At 37.7% G+C, this 22211-nt stretch overlaps 1 protein-coding gene across 1 annotated transcript in view; it reads right to left on the minus strand.

Annotated features, from left to right (window-relative positions):
* LOC111510118 (uncharacterized) overlaps window positions 1-22211 on the minus strand; it is a 39759-nt gene that overhangs the window by 13910 nt on the left and 3638 nt on the right. The window contains exons 2-6 of the mRNA XM_074172086.1: window positions 19071-19670; window positions 5847-5942; window positions 3026-3279; window positions 296-425; window positions 21-244 (exon numbers count right to left, since the gene is read on the minus strand). Coding sequence (XP_074028187.1) covers window positions 21-244; window positions 296-425; window positions 3026-3279; window positions 5847-5942; window positions 19071-19589 — 1223 coding nt within the window. The 5' untranslated portion in view covers window positions 19590-19670. The remainder of the gene's footprint in view (window positions 1-20; window positions 245-295; window positions 426-3025; window positions 3280-5846; window positions 5943-19070; window positions 19671-22211) is intronic.

The raw sequence follows: 22211 nt of genomic DNA on the forward strand, positions 1-22211 counted from the left end.
TGTACATAAATAAAACTTACAACAAAAAATGTTCCTCCCAAACTGGAGAATTCGTGTTCTTTTGAATAGCAGTCTGATTCTTTTGGGGAGGTTCGTCCATTTCTACAACACAAAATGGTTCTGCACAGCCTTGAGAAGCACCTAATTGTGATGCTCTTATCACCTTAACTAGAAGTCGTTTCTCTCCTTGGGTTTGCCCCATATTGGTGGCGAGGTGGTTAGGGGTCGACGTGTAAGTATTCGACTAAAAATTCAACAGATCCATAAAATACATCAAACCAATAAGAACATTTACCATGCTGTCGTAATGCAGGGGGAGAAACTGGCCAGGGGTTGCAACATGTCGTACTAATCTGGGGCAGGTGGGGTACTGGGCCAAATTCAATTTCACTTCTGTACTCCTCAAAGCAGTCATTAGGATTTCACTGAAAAAGATTTGTTGGACTATTGAAAAGTATTTTTGCAATGGGAATTGATATAACAACTTAGTATTTGCGGTAAATGGACCTTCTCCACTTTGTGTATTTTATAACTTGGGTTCTACATAATCTTGGAGTCTTAATTCATAGAGGCTTAACATTCAAAGAACACGTACAAGAGGTAATAAAAACTATCTCAAGAAATGGTAGCTTTCTAGGAAGTATTTCGTCAACACTTACAAAATCTACAAAAATTATAATATATAACACACTTATATTACCACATTTTACATTTTGTGCATCGATAATATATACTGCCAATAAAAATGAAATGGATAGATTATAAAAACAGCAAAACCGAGCCATGAGGATCATATTAAGGAAACCAAGAGAGACACCAATCACAGCAATGCTGAAGGAATTGCAATGGATAGCTGTGACATATCTCATATATTACTATACAATGATAACGATATATAAAATGAATAATCACCTATCACCGACATACCTGAGTAGGCATATTGAATACAATGAGAATCATCATCACTATAATACAAGAACGCGTAATAACATATATGTAGGAGTTAAAAATAAAAAGTGTACTGAGAAATCCATTTACCATGCAGGAATGTTAGCTTTTAATAGTTTGAACAAAAATATTAAAGAATGTAGCACTCTTGCATTATTCAAAAGAAAGTTGAAGAGTCATCTATTGGGTGAATGAACTAGTCTTTATATAATATGAATTTTGACTGTATAAACTTTTTTTTTTGTATTCTATATTTGTATTTTGTTTGTGTTTTATATTGACTAACAACTGTTATATTTTAAGTAGATGTTGTGTATTTATTGTAGTACTCATACTTTGAAATTTTATTCCTGAGTTTAGTTGACTAACACATTGTGGTGTCGTATTTGATTATAGATGAATTGTATTAGCAGTTTCATAGCTGAATAAAGGATTTATATATAATCTCAATGTATGACCATCAGTTCCCTCACACCCCCATACGACTGAGAGGAATGATATTTGAATTAGCTAACCCAATAACCATTGAAGGTTATCTGGATATACATCCAGTGGGGTCCAATGACTGATTATATAGACGGTAGCTGCTTGGGTTGGCGCGAGTGGTTTGTTGCACTCATAGACCAGTAAGTTCACCTCGGAATTTGAGATACTCGAATGTATATCGCCTTGTTAGCTCACTTCGTACCACACTTTCAACTAGTTTGCCTGTTGGTAGTGTTTTTGATTTTCAAAACACAAAAAATTTGAAAAAATTGATGAAATTGATGGAATCGATTGAACGATCAGTAGAACTTAATATTTGAAGATGATTTCATGTAAATGTTGTCCGCGGCTCCGCTTTAGATGGCCCATGCGCAAGGTCCAATTTTGGCAAAACTCTCTCTAACATATCGACCGGTATTTCACGTATAAATGCTTCAATATTGGCATCCAGAGCGTTAGTCGTTACTGGTTTATCCCTGTAGACATGAGCCTTGACATGACTCCACAAGAAATGATCCAAAGGCGTTAGTCACACGATCTAGGCGGCCAATTGACGGGCCCCAAACGTGAGATAAACTGTTCACCGAAGGCGGCTCTTAATTGGGCCATTGTTTCGCGTGCCGTGTGGCATGTGGCATCGTCATGTCAGGCATGTCCAATTCTTCCATTTTGGGCAACAAAAAGTCGTCAATTATCACACGGTAGCGCTCGCCATTCACAGTAACGTTCCGGCCATTGTCGTCTTTGAAGAAGTACGGCCCGATGATGCCACCGACCCATAATGCACACCAAACAGTGACTTTTTCGGGATGCATCGGTAGCTCTTGCAATACTTGTGGCTGGTCTTCACTCCAGATGTATCAATTTTGCTGGTTAACGTATCCATTCAACCAGAAATGAGCCTCGTCGCTGAACACAATTTTTCGATGAAAATGTGGATCTTCCTCCAACTTTACCAGCGCCCATTCACCAAATGTTCGACGTTGTGGGAGGTCGCGTGGCTTCAATTCTTGCACCAGCTCTATCTTATAAGGTTTTACATCCAAATCCTTTCGCAAAATATTCCACGTACGGGTGTAACAGAGGCCCAATTGCTGCGAACGGCGGCGAATTGACATTTCACGGTCATCACGAACACTGGCGGATACAGCCGCAATATTTTCTTCGGTCCTCACTCTACGTATGCGTGTTGGTGGTTTAATGTCCAATAATGTAAACTGGTTTCGAAATTTAGTCAAAGCTTCCGAATAGCTCTCTTAGTAGGCCGACGAAACTGACTATAAATTGCACGATTGCACTTTCTTCACCGAGCATGAATTTTGATAATAAAATTCAATAATGTGTTGTTAATTCGTGAGTTGATTCATGTTTAAATTATATACCAAACTGAACGAGTTTGACAATGACACAAGACACGATTCACGCGTGATCTGTCAAAAACAGTGTTGCCAAAAAGATAACAGCAAAAAAATCACTCTCATTACTTCCTAAATCAAATAACTAACTTGAACATATGTGTGTAGAACTCATCCTATTAACTGAAAATACCAAAATGAATACAAATTCCATGATTAAATTCAGTTTGTTTTACCTTATCACCTCTTGTAACTGGGTTTCATCCAGATTGTTCTTGATGTTACCAACAGGAGCGAGAGCTACTTTGATTTCTGGCCACCCATCGCACTTAACGCTGGCTTGGAGTTTTTCAGAAACGCAGAATATATTGAGTCTGGCTCTGAAACGATTAACATTCACCCGATAGTGGGAAGTTTCAACTTTGTCACCTTTTTGGCGGAAGCTTTTCAACTGAAACGCTGGAGTTGATTCGCAGTCGCATGTTATTGTCTGAAACAAAAATTATACATCTAAGGGTAAGAACAACAAACTATAGAACTGGTTAATACCACGACGAACATTGAATTATATATTACAGTTATGTGTGCAAGTTGGCTCGAAGAGGAAATTTTTGCAGGTGCTGTTCCTTCGTCCGGCAGCAGGATATCGCTGAAATCTCGAGTCATCACATACCGACCAATTTCGGAGTATTACTCCTCGTCAGTGCAGGACAGATACAGCCAAGACAGCGATGTGTCCCGGGCCTCGACTGACTTCATTGTTGCTCTATCACATATATGAAACGTTCGTCTGAAATAGGACCTGTTCTGATGGGATTTGAGAGTTTGAAATTGATACAAGTTGAAAAAAATCATCAAAACTCATTTGATGATTTTCATTCTTGACCATAAGTGAAACAATTATACCCACACTGTTACAATAAGTGGTAAACTCACCAAAACTACAGATTATTCACACTGTTGAAATAAGTGGTAAAATCAGCAAAACTATAGATTATTTACACTGTTATTATTATACAAATAATTCACACTGTTGATATAAGTAGTAAAATCAGCAAAACTACAGATTATTCACACTGTTGATATAAGTAGTAAAATCAGCAAAACTACAGATTATTCACACTGTTAAAATAAGTGGTGAAATCAGCAAAACTACAGATTATTCACACTGTTAAAATAAGTGGAAAAATCATCAAAACTACAGATTATTCACACTGTTAAAATAAGTGTAAAATCAGCAAAACTACAGATTGTTCACACTGTTAAAATAAGTGTTAAAATCAGAAAACTAGAGATTATTAACACTGTTAAAATGGGTGGTAACATCAGCAAAACTACAGATTATTCACACTGTTGAAATAAGTGGTAACATCAGCAAAACTACAGATTATTCACACTTTCAGCAGATTTTTTACAAACCATAAAATATAATTTAATCACAAATGTTTTTCCTAGTGAATTTCGTGGTCAAAATCGATAATTTTGAGTTTGAAGTCGTAATTTTGAGTGATGGCGATGACGAACATGTTAAAAAAACTGTCCAAGAAATTAACTTCTGGATGTTATAGCATTAGGGTCATGAATGAAGAAGCCGGTTTTGCAACTGCAAAATCTGCATACCATGCACTAATTTAATCACATATAGGTTATACAATTGCTTTTTGGTGTGCATGCTATAAAAAATCAATGAAGATGATCCAGGTTCATTGATAGAAAAAAACAATGACAACTTTGGGATGAGGAGATATATGTTCTTCTTGTTCATGAATATGTTATTTATCCTACCTAACATACAGTTGAAAACGTTTCAGAAGAGAAAATAAAAAAATTGGCTAGTCCAATGGCAATGTCGTTACAAGAATTGAATTCGAAGGGTTTCTTAAAGTTCCACTGACGATTGAAATAACCAGATTATTTTTTCAAGCCAATTAAATCATAACTGCGAATTTTAAACATTTTCCCCCCGCCAATGGTAATACTAGTTTTGCTTCGCCTATTTGTTAAAGCACTCCATCATTGTAATTAATTATACCTCTTGACCTTTACTGGTCTACTGATCACGAACGATGAAATGAATCAGTCATTTTTCTTTTTATTAAGTACTGGTAATTATAGCAAAACTGCGTCATAACTTAAAAAATATACTTACTCAATAGACATTGAACTGTGTCATTTGCTCGAAAGGATAATTATTGAAATTCCTGTAATGGTCAATTATTCAAGTAATGATCAGTTAAGTTACAAAAAAATTAAACAAATTATTACAAAAAAGTATAATTAGTTATCATCTGAAAAATGGTTTGCATACAATTTTAGATCACGCTCAAATTTCCTAAATATCAATACTTGTTATAGTATGGATGGAATCGGCAGATACTTTTTCTGCAAAAAACATTACGATCACAACATTTTCAACAGGGTACCTAATGATTATAAATAGAACAGAACTTGTCATTTATATTCATTATTCATAAAAAACTCATTAGCTTGCGTTATTTTTTATTCACCGCTTTGACGGAATACATTTAAATACTTAAAAATGTACTATTAACCCAATCCTGAATGCTTTTATTAATATTAACGTTACTACTTTGTGACTAATGATATTCTTGTGAATTATTAAAATGAGATATGTCGTGTTGAATCCGGATATTTTTTAAACCGACAATTTATGAAATTGTCCATCTGAAGTTAGATATGTAGCCAAAAACCTGAAGCTGGTGCTGAATGCATTGAAAATATTACATGAAATTACGGTTCACTTACAAAATGCACAAATGAATATCATGCAATCAGTTGTGGTGATAAGGGTATTTTTGCTGAAGATTCATAAATGTTCTGAGAAAACTGACGACAAGAAACAAGAACACGTCTGTTTGGACAAAAAATCTACAATGTATGAACATCTTCAAGATAAGTAAAGATAACCTCAAAATCCCACACATACTCACTGAAATATTACAGTTCAAAGTAGACTCACAAAAACGGAGGAAACTTTTGAAATAAGCAATATTTCGAAAGTTAAATTATTTAAAAATTTTAACTTGAACTACTTACCACGTCGTCTTTCGAGTCCGGTTCTGCAAAAATATTGGAGAGCGTGGGTGGATGGGTCTCTGGTAATATTCTTATCAGTTCCACACCGATTCCTTGCTGAAAAAGAAGATATAAATACAATAAACTTCGACAGGTCATGTGTTAAAGAAAACATTACATTTTGATAGTGTGGGTATTTTTTTATTCAGTCAAAGTGATTAGTCAAAGTGATAATTTCCAAAAAATCTTTCAAAAAATTCACTTGGTATTTTAAATAACGTCAAAATGTCATATCTCTACACCTCAGCTAATGGTTTCCATGGAATTCGTAAACAAAAGTATTTACAGGAAATTGTTTTATCAATATTCACGAGGCGGATATTTTTTCCGCCGAAACCATTTTGTTTACCTAATGAAAAATTGAGTCAATATTTCACAACTTAACGATTCATGCATGGAAAATAAAGACGAGATTAAAGTTTGTTTGAATTATTTATTGCGTCATTTGGTTCATCGAATGAAAAATCAGTCGATAAAAAATCAAATAAATAGTTTAAAAGCAGACACTCGGAGTAAAGTCGATTTCAAATTTTCGTTGATCGTTGATTCCAGAGGAAGCATAAAGTTGTGAATATTATCACATTTCTTTCTCAAAGTTTATATAATTCAGGTTTTATTGATGTTTTTTCGAACAAATCCATTTTTACAGTACATGTAAAATGCATAAGGAGATCAAAGAAACACACACACATACCTAAAGCATTACAACAGAGTATGTGAAAAAGCTGATTTAACTATAAATTATTCAGATAGTTCACAAGTCGAAAACTCTTCATCTCACTACTCAGTGCGGTGGCGAAAGTCATTGATAAAATCCTCTTGAGTAGACTTTTTCGCCTGGAAGATAGGATGAAACTCATTCCCGAGGAACAATTCGGGTTCCGGAGAGGTCGAAATACGACTTCTCAAGTGATCCGGGTTGTTCACGGGGTGAAAGAAGCCTTCAATCAGGGGAAGAATACAGTTATGGTTCTGTTGGACATCCAAAAAGCTTTCGATAGAGTTTGGATAGAGGGATTTGTCGCCAAGATGTGGTCGGTAGGCATGCCCTTATTTGTAATTAGGATTCTTCAATCCTACCTGAGCAACCGAACTTTTCGCGTGAGAGTGAACCAAACCACATCTACGAATTATCCAATTAAAGCAGGTGTCCCGCAGAGGTCCTGCCTGTCACCGCATTTGTACTCTCTGTATACGCACGACTTTCCTATGTTCTCGAGAACAAATGTCGGTATATACGCAGATGACACTGCGATATACGCGCATTCGTTCTCGAGCGAGGTGGCGAAGCAACAGCTTCAGATCCACCTCGACAGGTTGGTCGTGCCGTACTTCGAGCGTAATAAAATCGATGTTAACCCTAACAAAACGGAACTCGTCAACTTCTCGAAGAAATGTACCAACGTGAAGATCTTCAGGAAGTTACGAGTCAAGGATAAATGCGTTGACGAGCAGAGAAGAGCGCGATATCTGGGAGTTACCCTGGATAGGCGCCTGAATTTTCAGGAACATCTGAGCTTGGCGATCCAACGAGCGGGTGCGGCGGTAAAACGAACGTACCCGCTCATTGCACGGAACTCTAAGCTTAGTGTGGACAACAAGCTGCTAATTTACAAACAAATAATTAGACCAGCAATGTTGTACGCCTGTCCCATATTCTGTAGCCTCAAGAAGACTCCTTTGCAGAGACTCGAGACGATGCAGAATAAGGTGCTCCGTATTTGCACGAACAGTGACAGATACATTTCATTGAATGATCTGTTAGATCTGGCAGAAGTCGAGACGGTCACTGAACACATCAGGAGGCTGTCTTATAAATTCTTCAAGTTCTTTCTACCGAAAAGCCCGCTGACGAGGGACGACACGGCGCTTAGGAGTTATCATAATCAACCCCGAAAACACGGGTTGATTTATGAAATGCTTGATATTTTCCATGAACGGCGCGAATGTGATCGCGCTCAGCTCATGGAAAAGCTGGCTAAGATAAATCACGTATTTTCGTGATACCAGAATTACTCTTTCCTGGTTTTTTCATGAACTTTTTCCAGGGGGCTAGCGGTGATAAACTTGCAACAATCATCTAGTATATTCATATATGAGGTACCGAAATCGCAATATCATGAGAAATCTCGCGTAAGCTCTGGCAGGAAGCGGGAAGTATCGGACTGAAAGCTGAAATGAGGCTCTGTTGGGCAGAGAGCCACCCGTTAACACCAGCGGGGGCGCCTCCCATCGGCCTGACGTGGATCTATGAGGCGGCGCTTTACGGACGTCTAGGGGCTCAATTTTGAAGTCTCATCCTGCCGATCCTCCCTTTTCCCTCACCAATCCTTTTCCCCTCCTCCTACCACTCCCGTATGTGGGAGAGATGTAAATATTGTAAATATTCTGTACAGTAGACCTTATATTTGACAAAGAGAAATGTATAATAAAGTATTTTTGATTTTTTTGGTCGCCGGACTCCTGGTCAGTGGCAGAAATATGTTGGGTGAGGGGAGTTTTACCAAATAGATTTGATCTACAGTGATTCAAATCCAATTGAATCGCTACTTTCGCACAGTCCCCACTATGAGAGCGCCTCAAGGATTTTCCTGTAGTGCTTGTGCTTTTTCCTTAAAAAACTATTGGATTAAGTGAAAAATGTGACAGACGCCTATTTATTTAATGAAGAAAAGAGAAATGAAACTGCAGTAACGTTAGTTACAAATAAAAGTGGAAAAAAACATAGAAAGTTTCATTTCTCTTTTCTTCATTATGATTTCCTACCACGAAGTAACGGCTATATCCATCAAGCTATTTATTTACCTTAACAGAAACAACATGTAGAGGAAAATAATTAATTCAAAATGGTCTTTGAATCAGGAATTAATCTAGTGTTTAATTACTAGGTTTTCTTTCATAAATCTACAGAAATGATTAAACAAATTGTTGTAAATGTAACTTGAATATAGAGTTGCATCAGTGTGTAACCTGCCTTAAATGTTGAAACAGTCTAAGTCTAAAATATTTGAGAGTGTGTTGATTTATAGCTATAGCTCTCTTCATAATGTTTGATGTCACTAACAGTGAAGCGACAAGTGTATGGTTTATTCACGACATCCATTTTACCTTCGCTAGAAACAAGTCTCTATAGTCATTGAACAAGAGTGGCATAACTTCATCAGATATTAGACATTTTAGTACGATTGCCGCGCCATTCATACATTTTTTATACGCACTTACAAATAATTCCCGTTTGGAATGTGCGTTCTATTCTCGTTCACAAATAATCGATTTCAAGGTAGGGACGCTTCTGATTGCCTGTGGTTAGATTTTAATTTCAGTTTCGCCCACCTGTGCAGCCTAGCGTGGCTATTTGCAAGTAGACCTCGACACAAACAAAAGGTGAACTTTGTTGCTGCCAGCCATTACATCATAGATGACGGCATGGTTCTATTTCGGTTAACTCACCTCATTTTTTACCTATAGTAAGTGGGCATACTTGAAAACTGGCTTTAAATCAAATTATTACCGTCCGAAAATTGAACAAATTGAGCGTCGACCACTTGTATCGCCATACTCTCCCCGGTAGAATCTTCATCGATCAGGAACAAGCAAAAACGGCTTTCGTCGACTTCATCGAATCTCTATCACATCATTTTTAAGCTGACGTAATTAATCAACTTGTATTACGTTGGCAAAAGTGCACTGACTAAAATGGCGGTTCTTTGGATTCAATTGAAAAAGTATTCACTGAGATATTACAGTTTTAATTAGACTCATTAAAATGGACAAAACTTTCAAAACAATCTAGATTGAATGAAGTGATGATGAAAGCGTTTCTCATTAGCCACAGTCGTGGTTCACATAATTATTGTAAAATGAATGTAGACCTTACTTTGAAGGTGTTTTGCGCTATATTTGGAAATAAAAACATTACAACGCGACTTTGGAAACAAACTGATTTCAAGATTTCCCCAGGAAGTATAATAGTACTTGACTTTGGCAATCCATAAAAGGAATTACGAGTATAAACAATTTGAATACGTATTTCATTTCACGAACAGAAATATTGTTCAGAGGCCTACCAAATGTATATAATAAATCGTCATTAGGACTACAATGTGGTTGTGCATTTTTTATATTTTTGATTACCAAGTTGTAAAGTTGTAAAAACAACAACAATGGTTTTTTTATATCTATTTAGATATTTACAGTTTTCAAATTTAAAATTGTTTTGAATTATTAACCATTTTAGTATGACATTCTTCTTGTGTTTTCTACTACCAATACTGTTTATATTTTTTATAAACAAACTTCCCAATCTGGTTCCGTACCAAAGACGCCTGGCCGTTTGGGAAAATATTGATCCGCTCAATTCGTTGAGGCATCAAATTAATGTTTGTGTGCATTGCAAGAATGCATAAGGCATGCATAAGGTCTGTTGAAAAATAAGGTGAATGTTTAAATTTCGGGGAATACATACACTCGATTAGCGATCATTTAGTTTTTTTTTGAGAAGATTAAAAATTCACACACCTCGTACACTTCATCCTGTAAGACTCACCGAGTGGGTAACTGAAACGATGGGTCATTGGGATTCAAGGAGATTTATAAAGCAATCGTTGAAACTTTGTGTAACAATTGAGGGATAATCCAGACTTCGATACTTCTAGAAAAACAACACTTGTTTACAGTCGATCACCCCACCTAATTTGTTATATGTAGTTGTTCACGTGTTTTATTTTCGCACACAGTAAACTTACGAGGAAGGTCCAATAAGTACTTAGAATTTCCTCCTGATAGAATTGTTCGGAAAACCGGTAACATTTCAATTTTCAGTTCGATGTCATTATCGCGAGACCGAGCATCCAAAGTTTTTGTTTATGGGTTTTTTATGACTTAACAGAAAGAAGATTTAGTGTTGTTAATGATTTTGAAGTTGAATCGCAACCGTTTTGAAAACGATATAATCAGTTCGTTCGCTATCTCCTCGATATACCGCTATTTATCTATTTTGTGAATGTTGTGTCAACGAGTATATGCATCAACAGTTAAGTTAGCTGGAAAACATTCCAAGGAGCTCCTGAGATAACCCCGAGCAGCTTATCCAAAAGGAAAACTCCAACTATCAGGTAACTTTGATGCTCTCGTATCGAAATTATTTACAATTAAAATTACAGTCCACTGATAACGCCATTTATGAACTTTCGATATATCATTTGTATTTTTTTACGTACAAGAATAGAATACAATATATGCACGGCATAATATAGTTGTAAATAAAAATACAATAAATAAATATGATAAAATAAATACTGTGCAAATCACACATGGAATTTTCAAAAATATATAGTCATAGCAACAGACTGAATAAAACATTTACAGGAAATCCTTGTAAAAACCTCATAATCAGATTACACTGGAATCATTTAGGTATTCAGGTATACTATAATAACACTTAACCACCAGAAGTTTTTTCACAACTGATTTGAATCAGTTTGTCAGGAATTTGCTTGATGTTCACTCTACACACATTCAAGGACCTACTCCTATGTTCTTTTATTCTTTGGGAAAAGGTTGACCCTGTTTGGCCAATATAAAATGTTGGACAAGAACCACACGTCAACTTATATACTCCTGATCTTTGCGACACTGAAGTTTTGTCTCTATTGTTTTTAATAAATTTGTTCAAACTATTATTCGTCCGGTACGTTACGTTTGAGTTTGAAAAAACAAGCGATGTTATTTGGGAGTTCACCAAAGTACCTATGACGCTTATTATTGTTTATTGAAATAGATTAGACCTGGTAAATGACTTGTTTTCGCAGTTTTTTTAGAATTCAGTTGTTTTCGAAAAGCAGCTTTCAATAATATGCTCCACAGACTCTTGAATTTTCCACTATCAGAAAGTTTTGAAAAAGAACAAATTTTTTTCAAACAAATCGCTGTCTATCAAGAACGGTTACAAGGTAAATATTATCGACTCTATTATTTCCAAGAAACTGTGGGAACAAATAGGTACAGCTACTGTGAGTGTGAGAATAAAAAAACTTGAAAACCTCACCAACATAACTAATATTCTAAAGTAGTTACTATTTTTTTTGTTGAAATATAACAAAATATACACCTACGAACACTTGGTAGGTTGCATATGACTTAAAAAGCAACTCAACTTGGACCTGAGCCAAATACATGAAATACCTGGCATAATACTCCCGCAACTGACGAATATGCTGTGATAATATGGTTCCGTTCAGCTTGGAAATTATCTGCTGAACCGTTCTCAGTGTGTCATACTCAATAACAAAACATCGAATACCTTTAAAATAAATAATGGGGTCCCTCAAGGATCGATTTTAGGTCCACTTCTCTTTGTTTTATATGCTCCTCAGTTTTCACACTGCCTTCCTCGCACTTCCATGCATTGTTACGCCGACGATACACAGTTGTATTTACAATTCGATAAAAATTCACTCAATATTGCACTCAAACAAATGAGTCACGATCTGCAGTCTCTGATAACTGAATCAAGTAGCGAATTGATTAACGTTTCAATCGATGGGGTTCAATCACCAAAAAGTGACATCACGAAAAATTCAGGCCTTTATCTCGATAATTCTCTGCGTTTCACTACACATGTTTCTAAGATTCTTAGGAAGGGTTATATGAATCTAAAATCAGTATACTCGAGTAAAAATCTTTTGAACAAAAAAAATTAAATATTACTCTGCGACGCACTGGTACTACCTCATACCAACTATGCTGATACTGTTTATGGTCCAGGACTCTTGAAATCTGACAGGCAGAGTTCAAAAACTGCAGAATTTGTGCATAAGGCTCGTCACAGGCGTAAGGAGACGTGAGCATGTGTCAATACTTGGAACAACTCGGGTGGCTGAACATGAATGCTAGGCGCACACTGTATTCTGCTAGTTTATTCCATAAGGTCATATCCAAAGGGAAACCTGCCTACTTATTCACGAAACTGTCCTTTAGAACCGATATAAATAATCTAAATTTGATATTTAAACATCTTTTGACTGCATTTAAACATAAAACTTCTCTTTTTAGAGGATCTTTTTCTTATAACATTGCACGCTTATATAATCGGCTACCCAATGAATTGAAATCCCTACCACTTAGTTTCAAGAAAAATCTGAAGAGATTTATGCTACAATCCGGTTCTCTTCTTTTATAACATTGATCAGTTGACACCTATACATAATATGTTTTTACCATAAATATGTAGAAATCATCAAATTTATCATTATGTTTGTGACATGATTTTTCACATATTAAACATTAAATTCTCATTTACTCGTTTTTTGTCTCTCTTTTCTGCTTTTCTTTCTTTTTCTTCTGCTTCTCTCCCTTCTTTTCTTTTTTCTATTTTTCATTTCGATTGCTAATAATGTGTATTAATATAAGTTATCTATTACTGGTTGGATGAAAGAGCAATTTCTGCCTTGATTTATCACGCGCAGACGTAGAATTCTGCCATTTGTTTCTGCCTTTCAATGAAAGCATTTATTATTATTATTATTATTATTATTATTTTCACCGTAGTGTGCGCTGGTCAGGCCCTATCCCCCGAAGCCCCGATACATTCGGGAGGGGGCGCCAGCTTTATCAACCAATGACAACTCTCCACACCGTGGGGTAAGTGATCATTGGGTCCAAGAATCATGTGCCCTGAGCAAGCGCAGTGAGCCAAGAATGACAGCCTTCTGCATCTGTGCGGCTAAGATTTCTGCCTTAGTGCGGCAAGCCGGTATGATTTTAAGATTCGAGAGTAGAGTGGACATCATTCCACCAAGGACTCCAATAATCAGAACAACCATCTTGACAGAGCGATCTGGGTAGAGTCTGCGGAGTTCGAAGAGAAAATCTCGATATTTTATCCGTTTTTCGTCCTATTTTATGACGATATTTGTCTCGCCAGGAGCTGAAAACTCCACGCCAAATATCGTTTTGCTCTGGTGGTCGAGAAGGACTACATCAGGCTTATTAGCTTGTATGAGCCTGAGGGTGGGGAACGAATAGTTCCAATAAATTCAGCACTTCTCGTTTCCCACAACGGATTCAATATTCCCCGGAGCGTAGGGCAACACCGGTGTCTCGTCAATACCGTAAGAGTGCCGTAGATGGTAATATAGAACTCTTAGGGCCGCGTTATGTCGATGAATATAGGCCGAGACCGCATATGCTGGACATGCTGATAGCAAGTGCGTTAGGGTCTCGGGCGCCTCGCGGCAGGCCCTGCACCTTGTGTCAGGAACCTCTATACCCATCACGTGACTGCGGTAGGCTAAGATGTTGAAGACACCATCCTGACAAGCCATGATGAACCCCTCAGTTTCCGACTTCAGCCCACTCGACCTGAGAAAAGCGAACGTCAGGCGCTTCTATAAGTAAAGGTCTCCAATGTTATTGAAGAAGACCCCATGCATTGGCTTATCCTGGTGTCTCTGCAAAAGTAAGGTGATCTCTGCGGCTTTTATCTGAGCTTTTTGCTGAACGGGTTCCAACTCGGTGACAAAGTTGTGGTCACCTCGTTCAGAGTCGAAAACTATACCGAGTTCATCAGCTGCTCGAGCAGCTGCCCTAAGGATAAATGCTCCAATTCCTGCTCTCTCATGGTCACGGACCATGCAGAGAAGGGGATCCGAACTCCTGACGACTTTACAGGCTGTATCCAGTACCATTCTGTCATGTAGACACTCCAAACTCAAAAGCTCACGGCCTTCCTGTTGTCGGGGGAAGTACAACCGTGGAACAGACTATTTGGGATGCAAACTTCTATAAAGATGCATCATTTTTCGGGACTTTACGTCGAAGTTTGTGCTGATACTTGCCGCGGAGAGAGTTTTTCACTGCTGTTACCTCTTGTGAGTGGCGTTGTTCCACCCCGAGGTAAATATACGTCTCTCCGGCATCCAGATGGTGTAGGATGCTTCCATCTACGAGCTGCACATCCTCTGTCCCCGCATCGTCCTCTTTTGAGATGGACCATTGCACATTTGTCTATCCCGAATTTCATACCGATATTATTATTATTATTAAATATTGTTCAGAAATACTGATAGAAAAAAACCCAACGTATCCCCAAATTTGTTTTGAATTCGAATTATATGCTTTTTGTATAAACAATCACTTCATTATTAAGGTCATTCATCTAATCATGCAACTGGTTCATATATCCTTCAGATTATTCAGTATTCAATCAAATGACTCCCACACCCTGAAATCAGTTCTCAATACTAAGGAATAGGTTATAAAAACAGACTAATACAGCAAATGGTATAAAAGCAATAAGTTAATCAGGTCAATGCTTCACTTAATTACTGAAGCAGCTTGCATTTCGAATTTTTATATTGAGAAATGAAATGAACCTCAGTACAAGCAACAAACTTTCCAACAGCCTGTATCTATATAATCTTCGACTATTACGTCCATTCTCCTAACTGTACTTTGTTGAATGGTTGTTAGCAGGTTTTTTTTGATACGTTGTGTAACGTAGATAGTTACGAAACAAACGATTAAGATGGTAATGACTATACTTTTAAGATTTATTGCTTAACTTTTACATCAATTCAAATTGCCGACCTCGCATTTTATTCAGTTCACGAAAGAAGTCAGTCAAACTCATTATTTGCTGAAGTTTGTAAAAAATAGTTGTACACTTCCAACTTAAACTTTATGGACACATCAACACTTGAGAAATACGATTCTCGGTGATCCTTTCAAATAGCTCAGCATCACCAGGACATAGTTGAGCAAATCATCAAGACATCATCGCAAATATGTTTTTCAAAACTTATCTATTCCAAGGTCTGATGTCCCCGATGTCCTGTGATTGATAATCACAGTTAGACCAGTGCTACCCGAATTCACAAGCAGTTTTCTTCTTTATTACCAGTAGCATCCAAAAAATTACTTAACTAGTATTCGAATTCGTTCTTATCTACTTCCCTAGGGGATGTCCTTCACCCCTTCTCTGGAACATAGTTCTGGACACCCTGATTAATCACCTCAACAATAACGGATTCTACACAATTGCATAATATGCAGATGACAGTTATCTTACAGGCCGGCAAATTCGTGAACACACTGTGCGATAGAGCACAGGATGGGCTCACATTAATAGAAACATTACGTAAGGAACACTCACTGTCGATCAATCCCAGGAAGACTGAGATGGTCCTTTTCACCAGGAAAAGAAGCTTATCGGGCTTAAAATCTTTCTAAATCTTCAAAAGCAAACTAAACTTCTCCGAAGAGGTGAAATACTTTAGTACTATCCTCGACAGGAAGCTAACATGAAACTCTCACCTACAGAGTAGAGCAAAAAGAGCATATATGGCTTATGAGCAATGTCGGAAGACAGGCTTTCACCCCGTGTGGTCACTTGGATCTATACTGCAATAATAAGACCTACGTTAACGTACTGAATCATTGCATGGGGACCGAAAGTTCTACAAGCAACTACCATCCAAAAATTATATCAAATACAGCGAGTGGCTTGTTTGAACATCACAGGAGCCATAAGAACAACACCAACCGCGGCAATGACCTCGGGTCTAACCTCTCTGGACCTGGTGGTTGCGTTAATGGCCATGGTACGATTGCGCACGGCTGGTGTAAACCTCGAAGTAGGAATGGGTCAATTGAGGCTGGGCCTATGGCGGGAAGCGCTTACTGCGCAACCTCTGCTACAGGCAACCAGTGATGCAATTGAACCCGTGTTTGTGTTTAATAAACCCTACAAAATACAAATACAACAGAACAAAGAGTCAGATGCTGCAAATGCAATACGCATATATACAGACGGCTCAAAAACCAAAGAAGGCACAGTATATGGAGTATACTCCAGATCACTAAGACTAAGGATTAAGTGGGGAATGGGAAAAAATATCAGCGTTGTCCAAACAGAACTGGCTGGTACCTCAATCGCCACAAAAGAAATAACCAGAAAAGGAATTTCTGGCAAAAATATAACAATCTGCACTGACAAGCCCTATTAGCCTTGAACAGACAACGTGTAACCTCAGGGCTAATACGACAGGAGTAAAGGTAATCGCATTGCCGACTCTTTAACCAAGGAAGCGGCTGGACTAAGAATTTTAGGACCCAGTGGCACCTACGGCCTGATGACTTCGACAATTGCGGAACTAACCAAACGTCACACCCATGCTCAATCTCTTAAGGGATGGGAGAAATCCCATCCAGGATCACTTTGGGCGACCCTGGGAAGCTGGCGCCGAAGAAATATCTGGCGATGACCAGGAAAAATTCACGCTTAACAGTATGATTTCTGACAGGCCACTGTCAACTAAGGAAACACCTCCATAATATGGGGCTAGTGGATACACCTATAGGCAGGATGTGTGAACAGAAAGATGAGACTGTCACGCATATCCTATACGAGTGCCCTGAGTTATCGTCAATAAGAGAGTGTGTGTTCGCCGAGTCTTGACCTACACCTGCCGATATAAAGGATGTGTCTCCCAATGACTCGGGAGGCTGTACAATGGGTCACACGTGGCCTAAGTGCTATGTGCTTACACTCACCCTCCCTACTCTACAGATACAGATCTACCTCTAAGAGTTCTTGCTATCAATTCCTCTAAAACTTTTGATATGCTTTTTGGCATAACAGTAATAAGAAAAAATGTAATGCTCAAATATCGATTCAACTATAAGCAGTTTCTTTCTTATTAGCAGTAGCATCCAAAAAATCAACTAGTATTCGAATTCGGTATTATCTACCTCTAAGAGTTCTCGCTAATAATCCCTGTAAAAGTGTTGATATGTTATTTAGCAGAACAGCAATGAGGAAAAGGCGTGACAATTTTAATCTTAACCTAACTGGGCGCACTAAAAATCTCATTCTTTTAGAAGTCTGTTGAAAAAATTAAAGAATTTTGATTTTTTCTCAAAACATATCTATTTATTCATCAATTTCTGTTTTGTCCCCTTTAAAGATATATAATACACTCGTACCAGAGTTTTTTCCAATTCTCGAAGCACAATGAACCAAGAATGACTACCTTCCGCATTCGTCCGGCTAAGATTTCTGCCTAAGTGCGGCAAGCCGACAATGTCTTGATATTCGACGGTAGAGAAGGCATCATTTCACCATGGAATCCAATCTTGACAGAACGACAATCTTGACAGAGTGGTCCGGATGGAGTTTGCGTAGTTCGAAAACAGAATCTCAATATTTCCACCTCTTTTCGGACGAAAAGGGGTGGGATGCGGTTATTCCTAACAAAACTGAAGCCGAATAATGATAATTTGCTATCAATCCTTCAACAAGTACATCCCTCCCATCAAAATTATGACTATTTTGTGATTATCATTTTAGTGTAGAAGTTACGTTATTAATGTTTAACTTTACTTCAATTAATTCACTATTATACGGAGTAATAGTGTATCACTGATGATCTTCAAACATGACTCAACCTCTGACGGAAGTACCAAACTCTTACGAAGGTTCGAAATAGATTAACACTTCAATCTAGCAGACCACTATTACGATCTTCATGCAGTCATTGTTTATTGTGGTTCTGGCGTTGAATTTGGTCATTATTACGCCTTGGTCAAAGACGAAACGGACTGGTTTAAGTTTGACGATAGTCGTGTCATGAAGTGTTCTGGCGATGTTTTTAATTTATTGGAGCCTCTGGAGACACCCTACATTGCATTCTATGAAAGATAGGAGATTGGCAGATCGAGATCTTCAGATGATGTGGTGCTGCAGGTTTTTCCGGGTTTTCCTGCAGCTCAAAAGCAAATGCGCCACTGGAATCAATGAAGTCGCCCCGGAGCGCCAATTAATTGTTGTTGTTTCATTAATTTTCATCAATTATGTATTTGAATAAATAACATAACAAGTGAGAATCGATTGGTTTCTTGTGCTGTGATAGATGTCAAAAAAGTAAAGTTGGTCAGTCATTGACCAACTCCACTTTTTGGACATCCGCTTATAGCACAATCAATTGATTAATCAACCAATCAATTCTCACTTTTTAAAAACGTGGTGGGAACGCAACCGCAATGCAAATTTCCATAGTTAGATCTCATGTTCACATTTTTTATCGACTTTTGGGTTCCACCGGTACTAAAAAAGTTTTGAAAGTAGTCTATGATAAAAAAATTTGGGAACCTCTGGTCTAGAAGTTGATTCTGATTTAGACTTACCTCAGTAACGGACTTCTTCGTATAATCGTTCAAAGCCTCTATCCAAACACACAGCAACTCGTTGACAATGACGAAATCGTTGTACAACCACTGAAACACATCGTTAACCCACAAAACACAAACGTTGTCGGGTCCGGTGCACTGTGGGGCTGGTATGTATCTGGGTTTCTTGACCTCAGGAGCGGGGCTCTGCCTGGTCAGCCGTTTCCTCACGGGAGGCGTGGGAGGAACGTACACCCCGCCAGAAGATTTTGCCACCGGGGCTATTTTTTTCACCCCTTTCGCTTCTCCGACATCAACACTGTCCGTCGTTTTGGCCGGTGATTCGATCAGCTTGGCTTTGGAGTCGTTCGTTTTGGTCCGGGCTTGGAGTTTCTCGTAGATGATCTTGCCGAGCCACAGCACGAATAGGGCCGCCAAAATCCAACCAAATATGAACATAGCTAGTGTATCCATCGTGGTGTCACCTGAGCCGTCGAACGTGCAGATTAAATCTTCAACCACTTCCGCTAAATCCATTTCAAGGCGGCCATATTTCGTTCACTTCGTTCGTGGTGTCTTCGATTTTCACACCCCTCAGGACGCCATGCAGTTGGTTCTCTGTAAAAGTTTAAAGTTACTATCTATACATTGGTGGAGCAAGGTGCTTATTTCGGAGAGTTCACTAAAAATAAATTCTCCCAGATCTCCACATAATTATAAATATCTCTGCTCCAGATTGTGACAGTGGCGTAGTTCGGTTCAAAGACGAGAAATAAATAGCTTCGTTCCGGGTGCGGATTCCCTACCTTATTTTAGATCAGCATCTTGGAGTTGATATGCATAAGCAACCTTTGTTTAAAAGCACCTTTAAAACATACAGAGTGGCCCAACGAAACCTTGACTTGCCGGTTTTGTATAATGATATCGTAGATGTGGAAAAAAGCTCGGATAAATCGATTGTAGATGGGAAGGAAACATTTTCACTGCTTTACTGCAGCACCATCACCTCAGCCCTGGAGCAGTGAGGTGAACCGCCCTGAAAATGTCACAAATTTCGTCCTTAGAAAGTGAGAATTCGACATCTGTTTTAGAGATGAATTTCCTTTTTTCTTGAATAGAGCAGTTAATCGCCATTATTGTCTTCATTGAGCTCCACATATTTCATGAGGTACATTATACAATACGGGCTGGTATTTTTGGTGATCGTATATTTAGTCTTTTTTATTTCTTAGGAGAAAATCTCATAGAGGATATATATCTGAAACTGCATGAAGACACTACTGAACCAATGTTAACGAACATTATTGAAAATGAATATTTCTGGAGTTTTTTCCCAACACCAAATCGTTATTTTTAACACCTCGACACGTGTTTCGATCACCAAGTGATCATCTTCAAAGAGGAATATTCATTACTACACCAAAGGTTCCAAACAGTGCATCATAAATTATTGAAAATGACCAAAAATTACCTGGAGAATCAGTTAATATTTCAACAAGATGGCGCTTCTCTGTATTCAAATCAACAGAACACTAAATTGTTATAATCTGTTCAAAAATGAGAGAGACTACAGCAATATATCTATATATATATATATATATTTTAGTGTCATAGGCGTAATGCATTCAAATTATTTACTCTCATCGAATTGAATAAATGAATTTATACGACGAAAATACAATATTTATTCTTGAAAAATATCATTCATAACAAACAAAATAACAAATCTACTATGACAAATTGTTAAAGTATGTCCAGTAGTAACCAAGACATTCTCCAACAAATAGGTATTTAGTTGAAGGGGATTGAAAAAACATTGTTTTATTGAAAGCCAGTATAAATAGATATTCCTTTGAATTATACTGTCAACAAACACATCGTACTCATCAATAAGACCGACTTGGCTTTTTAGCGGGATTATTCATGATATTCTTCAGTTTACTTCGAGAGCGCGTTAAATAAACAGCTATACAACATGGAAGCTAGTTGTTCGGGAATAGTGAAGCGAACGAAATTGTCACCATTAAATATAAATGAAAAAACAATTGTTATGACTGTATATAACTGTAACACACATACAATATCTGCCCGAAATAAAAAGTAAGGAGGAAGTAGTGCAAAAATGCGCGAGTATGACGGGTGTCAATAGATCGACAATTTTTAGAATTCTCAAGAAAAACAACAACTTTTTCGAGCGGAAAGTATTCACTGGTAGAAAGTGTTTGGTTATCCATGAAGAAGTGAAGAATTCTATTAGGAGAACAGTACACTCTTTTCACATAAAAAACGAAATACCTACATCAAATAAAGTTTTGTCAGTTATTTGTGAAGACATTTTTTTTCCTGATATAAGAAGAACTCGATTATGGAAGATATTACATGAGCTGAATTTCACTTTTGGAAAGCAAGATAGAACGAGCATGTTAATAGAAAAATCAGAGATTGTAGAATGGAAAAGAAACTATTTAAGAGAAATGAAGAAAGCCAGAGCACTAGGTAAATCTATTTTTCATTTGAATGAAACATGGGTCAATGAGGGTCATACCGTCTCGAAGGTTTGGCAAGATCAGAACATCAAAAGTGGAAGACAAGCTTTTATGGAAGGTTGGTCCACTGGTTTGAAAATTTCAGTTGGAAAAGGTCGTCGTCTTATCATCTCTCACATAAGTTGCAGTGATGGTGTTTGAATCGAAGTAAAATGGGGATTACCATCAAGAAATGGATGCCAGAGTATTCGAAGAATTGTTTAAAAATATACTTGTAAAACTTCCGCAGGGATCCGTGATAGTAACGGATAACGCAAGCTACCACAGTAGACGACTCGAGAAGCTGCCGACGTCGTGTTGGAAGAAAGCAGATATTACTGAGTGGTAAGAAATGAAAGCTATTCCTTTTGAATCGACCATGTTAAAAGCGGAGCTCCTCAACTTGGCTAAACGTCATAAGTCAAAATTCGTCAGGTATGTCGCCGATGAGATGGAATGGAGATGGATGGAGAAGGAATGTCGTTTCTTCGGTTGCCGCCTTATCACTGTGAATTGAATCCAATAGAGTTAGTTTGGGCTCAAGTTAAAGCCCGTGAAGTAAGGAAATACCTACAGTGCTCTGGAAACAGTCCACCAAAAAACTTGGGAAAGATGTATCCATAAAACAATCAGA

The sequence above is a fragment of the Leptinotarsa decemlineata genome, unplaced genomic scaffold (genome assembly GCF_025532065.1).
Source record: "Leptinotarsa decemlineata unplaced genomic scaffold, Ldec_3_MD MMD2_tig00000035_RagTag_RagTag, whole genome shotgun sequence".
NCBI classification, from domain to species: domain Eukaryota; kingdom Metazoa; phylum Arthropoda; class Insecta; order Coleoptera; family Chrysomelidae; genus Leptinotarsa; species Leptinotarsa decemlineata.